Source organism: Labeo rohita, chromosome 22 (genome assembly GCF_022985175.1).
Source record: "Labeo rohita strain BAU-BD-2019 chromosome 22, IGBB_LRoh.1.0, whole genome shotgun sequence".
In the NCBI taxonomy this organism is placed as follows: domain Eukaryota; kingdom Metazoa; phylum Chordata; class Actinopteri; order Cypriniformes; family Cyprinidae; genus Labeo; species Labeo rohita.
This window is the reverse complement of record NC_066890.1, coordinates 32,007,800-32,021,993: the sequence shown is the minus strand read 5'-3', so window position 1 is coordinate 32,021,993 and position 14,194 is coordinate 32,007,800. Positions and strand designations below refer to the sequence as shown.

Sequence of the window (14,194 nt, the reverse complement as noted above, 5' to 3'; positions counted from 1 at the left end):
TCATTTGTTTTCATGTGTCAGTAAGTTCAAAGTAATCTAGAATATTTCTTCCCTGCCATCTGTGTGTGTCAGATGTCATGGAATGGGAGTGAGCAGTTGGAGCGGGCGATGGAGGAAGTGTTGGATGATGTGGGTGATGGACCAGGATCTGCAGAGGAGAAAGGAAGTCCTTCAGTGCTCAGCTCTCAGATCAGACCACCCAGCCTGAATCTAGACACAGCTCCTCATGGTATGTCCTGCTTGCAGTAACAAACTAAATTGTTTTAATCCCGTAACTCCCATTGAGCCTCCTTCCGCTCAAGAAGTCTGTTGCAGCCCTTTGAATCATTCGTGGGACAATTATGAAATTTGGCACACTGATAAAGGACTACCTCATCATTAACCAGAGCAAATTTTGAGTCTCAAACTCTCTAGCACAGGCCAAATTTGCACTCATATTTCTGATAATAACTTTTGAACCACAAGTTCTAGAAGCAATTTTGAAATTTGAGTTTTTCAAACTTGTGCTAGACAGTTTGTCTGATTTGCACCAAAAAAGGCTCAGATCATCTTCAGTCTGGGGAAAAGTTATCGAAAGATTTCCGAACTTAGCAAAATTTTGCACAAAAATGGAGCATGAGGCTATGTTTTCTCAATGCTTTAGACAGATTCAGACCAAATTTGCCATGTGTTATACCAAGCATGACCTGAGGGACCTGAGTAGTTTCGGACAATGACACCTACTGGTCAGAAAATATTAAAAAATTGTCTTTTTTATTCATAATTTCTGAACAGTTTGACAAATTCATGAGACTGATCTTGTTTGATCCAGAGCGTTTGATCCCAATTTTCCTATGTCAAACATTTTGACCGCAATTTTCCGAAAAATCTCTTTTTTAATGCTCATCCTAGACGGTTTGTGCGGTTTTCACCAAAATTGGCTAAGATCACCTTCAGAGCATACTAAACGTTTTTCATAAAGCGTGTTAACAAATTTGACAGCGTTTGTGCAAAAATGAATTTGAATTTTTTTTTGAATTTTGTAATAAAATGCAGTATTTTTCAAATGCTTCAGTGTATGACTCTTTTAATTCTTATAGAACTCTGCTTGCGGGAAAGTTATGAAATTTGGCACACAGATCGAGGACAGTCTCAACATTAACCACAGCAACTTTGGAGTCTCTAACTCAAACTCTCTGCCACCAACAGGCCAAATTTGCACTCATGTTTGTGCTAGTAACTTTTGAACCGTAAGGTCTTAAAGCAAAATTATTTTTTCATCTGATTCCTTGGCAAGTTGAATGCACACTAAAATTGAAATGTCTAAAGGTCAAGATTTTTCACAGTTTTCTGAAAAATCTTCTTATTCATGCTCGTCCTAGGCGCTTTGACCGGTTTTTACCAAAATTGTCTCAGTTTATGGCAAAAATGTATCAAAAGCTTTTTGATATACCAAACCATTTTTGTATAGCAAAATTTGGCACAGATATAGAGGATAGCTTCATCATTATCCACATCAAGTTTGAAATGTCTAATTCAAACTCTCTAGCGCCACCAACAGGCCAATTTTGCACTTATATTTCTGCTAATAACATTTGAACCATAAGGTCTAAAAGCAAAATTCTTTTTTACTCGGCTCATGCCAAGTCGAATGCATACCAAAATTTAAATTCCTATAGGTCTACAAGTTTCGCAATTTTGAATTTTCATCAAAATTGGCTCAGATCATTTTCAGACAATGCTGGCAAAAAGTTATCAAAAGTTTGTGGGAAAGTTATGAAATTTGTCACACGGATAGAGGACAGTCTCAACATTAACCACAGCAAGTTTGTAGTCGCTAACTCAAACTCTCTAGCGCCACCAACAGGTCAAATATGCACTCATGTGTCTGCTTGTAACTTTTGAACCGTAAGATCTGAAAGCAAAATTCTTTTTTTTTCCTTTGCTCATGCCAAGGTAAATGCGTACCAAAATTTAAACTGTTTTGAATCTTTTTCGCAGTTTCAAATTTTCTAAAAAAATCTAAAAGCAAAATAGTTTTTCCTCTGATTATTTGGCTCATGCTAAGTCAAATGCACACCAAATTTTAATTATTTTCCCGAGGTCAATATTTTTCTCAATTCTGAATTTTCTGAAAAATTTAGTTTTTTGTGCTTATTCTAGACAGTTTGTCCAATTTTTACCGGAATTGGCTCAGATCATCTTCAGAGCATTCTGGCAAAAAGTTATCAAAAGCTTTTTGATTTACCAAACCATTTTTATAAAGCGTGTTATCGAATTTGACAAAGTTGTGCAAACATGGATGTGAGGCTTTGCAATGCTTTAGTGGATTCTTACCAAACTTGGTATGTATTATGATAAGCATGACCTGAGGGCACATAAGTAGTTTCATCACAGCGCCACCTACTGGTTAAAAAAAAGTACATTTCTGCTTATAACTTCTGACCAGCTTGGCCGAAAATGATAAGACTGATCTTGTTAGATTCGGAGCGGCATTCTGCTTTTATCTGCATTTTTAGGCGTCAACCATTTTTGTGTTTAGTAATAAAATACTGTATTAACTTTATTAACTATATTAACTATTACAGACAGGTTTGTTGAAGCAAGGTTGGAACGTAAGTCTTCAGGAACTTCAGGAGCAGGGTTGGAGAACCTTGATCTGTACTAAGTAATTAAAGACAGTTCCTTAGCTCTTAACTCTATTGTGCTTGGCCTCTATGCTAGATTTATTTATTTTTTTAAGTACAGGGGTTTCAGCAGATGCCTTTTAAACCAACTCTACTCATCATAACTGCTTCCTGTTGCCAAATGCTAAAACTGGGGGTGCTTTGAACACTCACTTCCTCTCTACCTCTCACAAACTTCCTCATTCAGTCACTCTTGACAATGGACAAAGGTTTATGTAAACAAGAGGTTATTGTTTGAGGATTTCAACACAAGAATCTAAAGAAATAGTCAGCCTTAAAAATGATTGGATGAGCCACTTGATGACTTGCATAGTATCTCAAAAATAAAAAAAGACATGTTTGTGCAAGCTTGTGTTGACGCTTCATTTTCTCTGCCCACAGATGCATCGGCAGCAGTTTTTGAAAGTTCGACAGTACAGGAGGAAGACAGTGTGCAGTTCAGTAAACTGTCCTATCTTGGCTGCACCTGGGTGAAGGCCCCTCGCAATGAGGCGGAGGCCCAGAAAGCCATGGCCACCCTGCGGGCAGAGAGCGCCATCCCCATCCCAGTCACCCTCCATGTCCCGAACGGTCCAGATGGTTGTGTCCGGTCAGTCACTCGCCAAAAATTGCAATGGGGTCCACAAAAGTTCAGTTATTTTGTTTTTTGAATCCCAGAATGTCAGAGGGATTTAAGACAGTGCACATTTAGCTTTCCTCTAAGACAAACCACATTCAAATGTGGAAGTATAAATGTGACTTCTCTGTAGTTCCTGAGTTCTTGCGATCTTCACGGTGGGTGTTTGTCTGTCGAGAGTTAACACAGCTGTCATCCGAGTTGCTTTTAGCTCCTGCTTTCAGGTTCGTAAATGTGATGTTGCACTTCTGTTTTCACACCCTGAGCGCACTTTTTTTTCTTTTTCTCAGGAACTGTGGCTTAACCTCAGGTTTAACATCTCGCTTCATCTTCTTTGTAAACCTCAAATCATCTCTAAAGTAAACTGTGATGCGTTTGACACGTGCCACTTTCATTTAGCTTAATTCTGGTTCGTTTTTACACCTTAACGAAATCTAAAATATTTACCATTAATTTGACATTATGAGTACAGTATTAAAACTTGACCTTGTTTGTTGTCTTCAAAATCTGTTTGTTGATGTATATTGTAACAGATGTCAGATTGCTTTATTTTTAGTTACATTTAATTTTTGGTTTTGTTTTTATCACTCTAGGATTGTCGACCAGGCCACTGGAACAGAAATAGCATCTTTTCCCATTTACAAGGTGTTGTTCTGTGCCCGAGGATGTGAGGGATCTGTTGAGAGCGACTGCTTTTGCTTCACCGAGAGCTACCGCAGCTCGGAGGACTTTCAAATCCACGTCTTCTCCTGCCATATCAAAGAAGCTGTGAGTTGCATTCGTTCATAAGTGTTCATCGAGTAACTCTTGAAGCTCAACCTCCTTTCTTTATTTAGGTTAGTCGCATCCTCTATAGCTTCTCAACGGCCTTCAGGCGTTCGTCAAAAGCTGCCACAGACATGCGAGACTCGGCGTTGCCACTTTCCCCTGACAGCGATGTCTTCACCTTCACCGTTTCTCTAGAAGTGAGAGAAGATGATGGCAAAGGAAACTTCAGGTCTGTTATTACTCAGTTCTGAAGAAACTTCAGTTCTGCTTCTCTCGCCCTTTGAGAGAGGTGTTCGTTTTTACTGTTGCTATTCTTTGAATGAGGTGAACCGTTGCCTTATTTGGTTTCTGTTGTGGGAAACCAGTATAGAAGTGTGATTGTCTTTCTTACTCTTTTCCCTTTTTCTTTTTCTACATCCTACAGTCCAGTTCCCAAGGACAGAGATAAATACTATTTCAAGCTGCGCCAGGGTGTGCAGAAAAAGGTGGTGGTCACCGTCCAGCAGTTGCACAATAAGGAACTGGTAATAGAGAGGTGGGTTCTGGGAAAGAAATTCAGATATTTTGCAATTTTGCCTTAAAAGGACTAGCATGGCTTTGTCTTTAAAAATGGCAAAAAATTGCAGAACGTTTACCGCAAATTGAAAGTGAAAGGGGGGGAACATGTAAGAGCGCGGTCTCTCTCTTTTTTTTGTTTTTGTTTTGACAGTGGGCTTTCGTTTATGTCACAGCCCTGAGCCAAAATTAGCTACTTGCTGTTGCTAGTTAAAGCGGCCAATATAAGCAGACATTCTTGTTCTAAATGTAGATCATATTTTCTTAATTTATACATAGACTACCAGTCAAAAGTTTTTGAACAGTAAGATTTTTAATGTTTTTAAGGAAGCCTTTTCTGCTTACCAAGCCTAATTTAGTTTGATCTAAAGTATAGAATTTTTTTTTTTTAAATAGTTTTACTATTTAAAATAACTTTTTTCTATTTGAATATATTTTAAAATGTAATTTGTTCCTGAGATTTCAAAGCTGAAATTTTAGAATCATTACTCCAGTCACATGATCCTTCAGAACTCATTCTAATACTCTGATTTAAACTGATTTCTGATAAATTTAAAGCATCATTGCTAAATAAATAAATAAAAACAATTATACTGACTGAATTAAACTGAGCTTTTGAATGGTGTATGTTACAATGTTACAAAAGCTTTTCATTTCAGTTAAATGCTGATCTTTGGAATTTTCTAGTCATCAAATCCTAAAAAAATGTACTCAACTGTTTTAAATATTGATAATAATAATAAATGTTTTTTGAACAGCAAATCAGCATATTGGAATGATTTCTAAAGGATCATGTTACACTGAAGACTGGAGTAATGATGCAGAAAATTCAGCTTTGCATCACAGAAATAAATTGTGTTTTAAAGTATATTAAAATAGAAAACCCCTATTTTAAATTGCAATAATATTTCGCAATATTAACATTTTTTCTGTATTTTTAATCACATAAACGCAGCCTTGAAGAGCAGAAAAGACTTCTTTTAAAACATTAAAAATCTTACTGATCCCAAACTTTTGAATGGCAGTGTACATACATTAACTACATACATTAAATATATTAATAAACAGTATGTGGAGTATAAATATGTAAGTGTTATTCCTCGTGCAACCACGTGATGCCGCTCTAGTCACAGTACAAACACTTGTGAGACGCTGTGAAAATGAGCCCTTCACCTTACAGAGACATCAATTCCTGTCTGATTCAGTCAAAACTAACGATGCTATTTCACGTAGCGTATTACAGAATCCAAATCACTCTCTGAAGATATTATGTAATAACTAGTCACATTTATTTAATGCCTCATTCTCACCATCTAAGCCATTTCTGTGTTTTCCAGGTGCTTTGGGATGCTGCTGAGTCCTGGTCAGAAAGTGCGTAACAGCGACATGCACCTCCTCGACATGGTGAGACTTTTCTGGCTCCTGACTTATTTATTCCCAGCATTTCTCAGGCTGAATATTACATGTTAATATCCTATATCCTGACTCATTTTAATTACCACTCTGTTCCCAGTTTTAGAAACACTTAATGGAAATATAGGCTTTTTTTATTATTCATTAAAAACGTCATTTTACATCGCCCTTGAGCAAATTAAGTTATGGCGGTTTGCACATCAAGACCAAAAACAATTAGCATTTCATTCAGGCATAATTGGGTTCACGGGGATTGTTGAATCAAACATCCTACGAGGCTTAACGTCGTACTTTGCTCCATGTTGCCATCTGGACAGTTTAGACAAATGCCATCATTTGATGCTTTGCCCAGAAGTCTCTATATTAGAGTTGTCAACAGATCAAAATAATCATGATTAATCACATTATTTTTATAGTTTTGATGCTTTCACTTCCTCTTCTAAAGAAACAAGCCACAATAAGAAATGTGTTTTATTAATGTGGTAGCAGGTGGTTTTCATGATGTTTAATGAGATTCTGCCATGTGAAGATTGCAAATGAGTTTGCTTTTAATAAAAGTCCCATGTGAGTTTGATTTATAGATATCTAATTAGTCATTAAAAAGGTCTTTCTCTATAATTTCCTCCAACCACTCTTTAGAAATCATTTTGTTATGAATAAAACACATGCCAGATTAGATAAATGCGTTTGATACGTTAAATTTAACACTGTGAAACACATTTAATGATACTCAGATTTTATCCAGAAGCCATAGACATTATATAAGTGATGAAAACTTTTTGTGGTTGTGTTTGAAGGAGTCTATGGGCAAAAGTGCTGATGGGAAGTCGTATGTGATCACCGGCATCTGGAATCCAAATACTCCAGCTTTCCAGGCACTGAATGAGGACACACCGAAAGGTAAACGCTAATACACAAGTGTCTCTAGTGCTTTCGTTGCACGTGATGCTGTGACCAAGTTTACAGAAATTCACACTTTTTTTTTCAGCCTTTTTTTTCCCGCACACAACATGCAAGCTTTACAATTTTCACTGCTTCAGCCATGTTGAGTATTACACTGGTTTTTCTTGATGTGGTAAAAATGCATCTCATCTTTACTGACAGCAGTGCAGTTTTAATTTAATCTCAATTTGGCCTGAACTAGAGGTTGACTAATAAGGGTTTCATTAATGGATCATTAATGCCAGTATATAGGTAATATAAAACTGTGAGTTTTGAAATAACCTAAATATACGCATAGCTGTTATTATATAAGTTATATTATACTTCTGATGGAAAAAATAATGTAATTAAAAAAAAAATGTAACTACTTTTAATTATGTATTTTATTGTATATATACATCATGTATATACATTAAACTGTAGATTTCATTTTATATATATATATATATATATGTGTGTGTATATATGTATGTGTGTGTATATAACTGTTATTAAAATGTACAAAATTAATTTCAAATGTTTTTTTTTTTTAGTTTTGTCATTTATATTTTAGATATTTTTCAATACATTTTTCAAAATTCAAATAATATTTCATTGACGAGACTGCCTTAATTGGATTTAAAATCAAGAAAATATTGATTTTAAATTTAATGTAATTTGTGTATAATTAAAATTTCATAAATGTACTTTATAAATGTCTGTAGTTTAATTTTATATCACTTATATTTTGGATTTTTAAAATAAATTATTCAAATTTAATAATTTACAATTCACATAATTTTTTATTGTGACAAATTCTACTCATAAATTTTATGTTTTTATATATATATATATATATATATATATATATATATATATATATATATATGTGTATATAAATATAGTAATATTTTTTACTATAATTTTACAACAGATTTTTACAATAATTTTACAACAAACAAATAAATAAACTAAAACAAAACAAAAATCCACAAAATATTTAAAATGTGTTATTTTTGACAAATTCTAATCATAAATATTATGTAATTTATGTGTAATTAAAATGTTTAAATTTAATTAAAAATGTCTGGTGCTTATATCATCATTTATACCATTTATATTTTGAATTTATTTTTATAAATTATTCAAATTTAATCTTCAATTTATGGTATAATTAACATTTACCAATTGAAAAGTATTTATTTATTTATTAAAATTAATTATTAAAACTTTACATAATATTTCATTGACAAGGTTGGCTTTACACCTGATGAAATTAAAATGACAACAAACAAATAAATAAACCTAAAACAAAACAAAAAAAAATCCCCACAAAATATTTTAAATCTCATTTATTATTAAAACTTCACATAATATTTCATTAACAAGGCTGCTTGTAAAACTGATGACATGAAGACACTGATTTTAAAACAAAACAAAAATCTCCTCAAAATAATTATTATATAATATAGTATTGATGGAATAATTAAAATCTACAAATGTAATTTAAGAAGATCTGTTGTTTATTTTATATAATTTAGATATATTTTTAAATTATTTAAAATTTATTATTCACAATTCACTTAATATTTCGTTGAGAAGGCTGCCTGAAAAAGTAATGACAAGAAAACATTGATTTGAAACAAACAAACAAACAAACAAAAATCCCCTCAAAATATTTCAAATGTTTTATTCATTGAAAAATCATAATCTTCAATTTTTTATAGTTTATGGTATAATAATAAGTTGTTTAATTTTGTATGTTTTATATATTTTTATAAATGAAATATTCAAAATTCAGCTATTTTATTGACAAAGAAAAAAAAATCCCCGCAAAATATTTCAATGTTATTAATTGATATCCTAATTTTAACATTTATATAATTTATGGTATAATTAAAATGTATACATTTATTTAAATAAAATGTAGTTTCATTTTAGATTATTTATGTTTTATATACTTTTTAAAATAAATTATTCAAAATTAATTATTCAAAATTCACTTAATATTTCATTGACAAGGCTGCCTTTAAAACTGATGCATGAAAACATTGATTTTAAAACAAACAAACAAAACAAATACCAGTCAGAGTGGTCCAACTTGGAAAAGGCAGCAGTAATGGCCTCTTTATTTAATGACTCAAATAACTAGAGTACCACTAATCATAATCATCACAGTGTATGTACTGTTGATTTGGTATGAGGCCAAAGTGGAAGCGGCGCATCTCGCAACTGCAGCTTTAATGTTCTGTTCTGTTGTGAAATTATATGGAGTTTACTTTGAAATTTAATTCCAGTCTGGTAGATTCAGATAACCACCTCAGTTTAAATAGCGTTTAATTCAGCGACCTGAACGAACTGAGTTTTTCATTTTAAGTCTACGCTTTATTACGCTCACAGTAAAACATTTCACAGACCTCGGCTTGGTTTTGTGTCTGTTTGTAAGTCTCAGTCGGGCCCACCACAGATCTTCTATTATTTACCTCCCCATCTTTCTCACAGCCATCTTTTCTGACCTGACTCTATCGTAATTGGAATCTATTTTCAGCCGTTCCCTCATAAATCTGTAACTGTTGCCGTCTTTGTTTCCTGTTAATTGAAATAATACAACCTTTTTCTTAACGTGAAGCAGGCTGGTATTCACTGATTTGTGATTTGTTTCTCTCAGCAGTCTGAGAGCAATAAATAATTATGGGGCTTACCTGAGACAGAATATCATGAGATCAGTTCCCAGAATGCTGCATCTTGCCACAATTGACTTGAGAAATAACCTCAACTGATTTGAGTCTTCGTTTCAGTGTAAACATCATGAAATGTGCGTGAAATGTTTACACTGCTGCATTTGAAAAACAACATGCAATGGTGGGGCAATAATGTAGGTGGACCCTAATTTACCATAATATTTATATTAGTTTTATATAATGTCAGTGTTACATAATATTAATAGTAGTTTTGTCTTTAAGTTCAGGGCTCGACAATAAGGACTGTCCGATGGCTGCGTCTCTGGCAACCCGCAAGCCTGAATTGAGCTTTCTTTCGTGTCTTCTTGCACTTAAACGGACAAATACACCTTGCCAGTTTAAACTTTTAATCGATTCTAAAGCATTCAAGTGCAATAAGACATGAATAACAACTTGCAACACGCAAGCCCCAAATTGGATTTGAATACAAATACATACAACTTTTGTAGGCTTAACAATGATTAATCTATGTTTTATACGGTGTATTATAGCGTTATAAGAATATGCTGTTATTTTACATTATTCAGTTTCTGTACGTGAACACCTACAAATACTGAAGCTCATTTCCACCACTTATTATTTTTTTAAAAAGGTAATGCAAACTTCATGTTTGGATCTCGCAATTTAGACTTTTTTCCTCACAATTGTGGGTTTATATCTCGCTATTTTCAGAATTTTGTATCCCGCAATTCTGACTTTTTTTTTGTCTCAGTTCTGACTTTTTTTTTCTCAGAACTGCATGTTTGGATCTCGCAATTTAGACTTTAAATCTTCAGATTGCAATTTTAGATTTTAGATTGCAATTGGGAGTTTATATCTTGCAATTCTGACTTTTTTTCTCAGAATTTTGTATCTTGCAATTTAGACATTTTGACTTTTTCTGACTTTTTTTTTTCTCAGAACGGCATGTTTGTATCTCACAATTTAGACTTTCCTCACAACTGTGAGTTTGTATCTCACAATTTGGACTTTTTTCCCTTGCATTTGTGAGTTTATATCTTGCAATTCTGACTTTTTTTTTCACAGAACTGTATCTCACAAATTTGGACTTTTTCCTGGCAATTCTGAATTTTTTCCTCACAATTGCCAGTTTATATCTCGGAATTCTGACTTTCTCAGAACTGCGTGTGTGTATCTTGCAATTTAGACTTTTTTTCCATGCAATTGCGAGTTTATATCTTGCAGTTCAGACTTTTTTTCTCACAATTGCGATTTTGTATCTCGCAATTCTGACTTTTTTTTTCACAGAACTGCATATTTGTATCTCACAAATTTTGACTTTTTTCCTGGCAATTCTGAATTTTTTCCTCACAAAACTATTTACTTAACAAAACTTATGTATATAGCACATATGCACATTCATAGTTCTGTCTATGGACTTTTTTTTTTTTTTTTTTTTTTTTTTTTTTTTTTCTTTCTGTATATTTTTATTACCACTGTTATTTATAATTTATTGTATATTCTTTTTTAATATTAGTGTTTATTATTACCCTAACTTTATGTATGTCTGCACTATGTTTGTATTTTCTGTACTGGAAGCTCCTAACACCAAGACCAATTCCTCGTGTGTGAACACACTTGGCAATAAAGCTCTTTCTGATTCTGATTCTGACAATTGCCAGTTTATATCTCGGAATTCTGACTTTCTTTTTTTCTCAGAATTGCATGTTTGTATCTTCCAATTTATACTTTTTTCCTTGCAACTGCATATCTCGAAATTCTGACTTTTTTTTTCCTCAGAACTGCATGTGTGTGTATCTTGCAATTTAGACTTTTTTTTGTCCATGCAATTGCAAGTTTATATCTTGCAATTCTGACTTTTTTTCCTCAGAGCTTTGTATATTGCAATTGTAAGTTTATATCTCACAGTTCTGACCTTTTTTTTTTTTTTTTTTTTTTTTTTTTTTTTTACTCAGAATGGTGTGTTTGTATCTTGAAATTTGGACTTGCAATTTCAAGTTTATATTTTGCAATTCTGACTTTTTTTTTTTTTTTTTTTTTTTTTTTTTAATCGCAATTGTGAGTTTTCATCTCACAATTCTGTTTTTTTTCTCCGAACTTTGTCCCTCGCAATTTGTACTTTTTTTTTTTTTTTTTTTTTTTTTTTACGAGTTTACATCTCACAATTATGACTTTTTCTCGCAATGTGAGTTTATAACTTCTGACTTTTCTTAAAATTCTCAATTTCGTAATTTTTACTTTTCTCTCGAGTTTCTCACACTTCTGAGATAAAAAGTCTTTGAAAGTTTGTTAGGCTAGTAATTTTTGCTATTTTTGTTTTTGCTATGGTATCAAAATTGGAATCAAGAATTGTAAAATTGAACTGGTATCTCATAAGAAATTTTGGTGTCATACAAGCTTATTTATTAGAATACAAGGTAACATGGGTCAAAAACAATGATAACAACAAATATTTTATTTTTTTGTGGCAGGGCCAGTGAAAATTTTGGCAGGGCAAGTAAAAATTCGAACCACAGCAGAAAAAATCAGTAGCGGTAAGCACTAAACTGATTTTTTATTTTATTTATTTTTTTGTTCTCCTCCAGACAAGCAGGTGTACATGACGGTGGCAGTGGACCTAGTGGTGACCGAGGTTGTAGAACCCGTTCGCTTCCTCATGGAGGCGTTAGTGCGGGTCTATCCGGCTAACGAGAGGTTCTGGTATTTCAGCAGGAAGGCCTTCTCTGAAACCTTTTACCTCAAGCTCAAACAGGTAAACTCTAAAACCAGAAACACAGACGCTTTTTCACAAAAATATCAAATATACGTCTTTGAGTTATAAAAGTAACATGACAGTACCAGAAATCAAACCTTAATAGGCTTTTACAATCTAATCTCGTATTTTTGCATGTGGAAACATGACAGGTTTGTGAGATTCACCCATTTCTCACAAAACCTGTGAGCTGCCTATGAACAGTTATGTAGCGGCTGCACAGATTGGAGAGCAAACCTTGAGGAAGGAAGTGAGCTTTTGTGAAGGGTGAATAGGAGCAGTAACTCCTGGAAGCTGTGAAGCGGCAAATGGAGGCTTTGTATAATTCGTAGCTTAATAAGAGGCCCGGCGCTCATTATCATGCTCAAGTAATTAGAGCTTGCAGCCTGCATCTCTGCCTGATTGCCTCCGTAGTTATCTTATCGCGGAGAGAAAGAATGCCTGGGCTGTAGTTAAAAGCTAATTAAAAGATAATATTATGGCGTTAGCGATAGGCCCGGCCCATTCGCCACGTTATTTTATTATTTCGTATTTGTTTACGCTGCTCATTAGGTGCGAGGAATTAGCGTGTAATTATTCTGGCTGTAAACATCATTCTTCGCCTGTAGTACAGTTCCACTTTGCAATTAAAAATGGAAACGGCGGTTTACATAAGAGCCGCGTGACACGAGGGGAGCAGTGTCAATAGAAATGTTTGTATGTGTTACTGGAAGCGCAGCGGTACAGGTGTAATCTCCGGCAACCGCATCAAAGGGCTGCTTTTCTATCACCACTTGTTTTCATTTCCTCCCGTGCGTGTAATTATGTATTTGTCGTTTCCCCTGAAGCGGTGGCGAAGGTGAAGCTAACTTTGAGTGCGACTCTCTAGCTGCAGACTTTAAGCGGTTCATCTAAAAATGAAAATTCTGTCATTTATTCACCCTTGTGTTTTTGAGACCCTGTATGACCTTTATTATATTTCTTTATTTAAAATAATGTGTACATAATTATATTTCTCTATGTAATTATTTATATATAAATAATATATATAAATAATACTTATTGTGTATATATATAGTGATGCATATAAATATTTACATTTATTTACATTTATTTTATTTATTTACAATTTTGAATACATTTAGTTAAATATATTTATGTAATATTGGTTGTGTGTGTGTGCAAATCTATCAAATATAATACTTATGTAATATCTCCATAATTATTTATAGAAATATATTAATGTAATATTATGTGTATATAATATTCGTTAACTTATTTTTACAAATTTGACACACTCCACTCATAAAATATAAATGTTGATTAATTGTATGTGTAGTAATGCATTTCATACATATGATATTTATAAATTAATGTTTTGTATATATTAATATAATATCTACAACACTTTCTTATCCATCCATCCATCCATCTCTCTCTCTCTCTCTCTATATATATATATATATGTATATATATATATATATAAAATATGAGTGTTTATATAATATTTACATAATGAATTATATTAATAATTATTTGTAAATAAATAGTAAAAAAAGTATACATTGTATATTAAAATCTATTCACAAACACAACTGACACATAACATTCATAAAATACAAATACAAATATTTATCTATAATATTACCATAAATATGATATCTACACTTAGATTTATATTATATTTGTAAAAACAAAATGTAAGATGCTTTTTATTGTGTGTGTGTGGGTAAATATTTTTAACAAGTCTGTATATGTAAATATAAAATATTAATAATTATTTACATTCATTTATAACACGTTACATTCATAAAATATAAAA

General features: G+C 32.8%; 1 protein-coding gene across 2 annotated transcripts in view; it reads left to right on the top strand.

The window, feature by feature from the left end:
- The window catches only part of rabgap1l (RAB GTPase activating protein 1-like), a 118,465-nt gene that overhangs the window by 7,605 nt on the left and 96,666 nt on the right, over positions 1-14,194 (top strand). For both annotated transcript variants that reach the window (XM_051094142.1, XM_051094143.1), the window contains exons 3-10: positions 73-229; positions 3,048-3,255; positions 3,876-4,050; positions 4,119-4,279; positions 4,475-4,585; positions 5,943-6,009; positions 6,816-6,918; positions 12,227-12,393. In XM_051094142.1, coding sequence (XP_050950099.1) covers positions 73-229; positions 3,048-3,255; positions 3,876-4,050; positions 4,119-4,279; positions 4,475-4,585; positions 5,943-6,009; positions 6,816-6,918; positions 12,227-12,393 — 1,149 coding nt within the window. The remainder of the gene's footprint in view (positions 1-72; positions 230-3,047; positions 3,256-3,875; positions 4,051-4,118; positions 4,280-4,474; positions 4,586-5,942; positions 6,010-6,815; positions 6,919-12,226; positions 12,394-14,194) is intronic.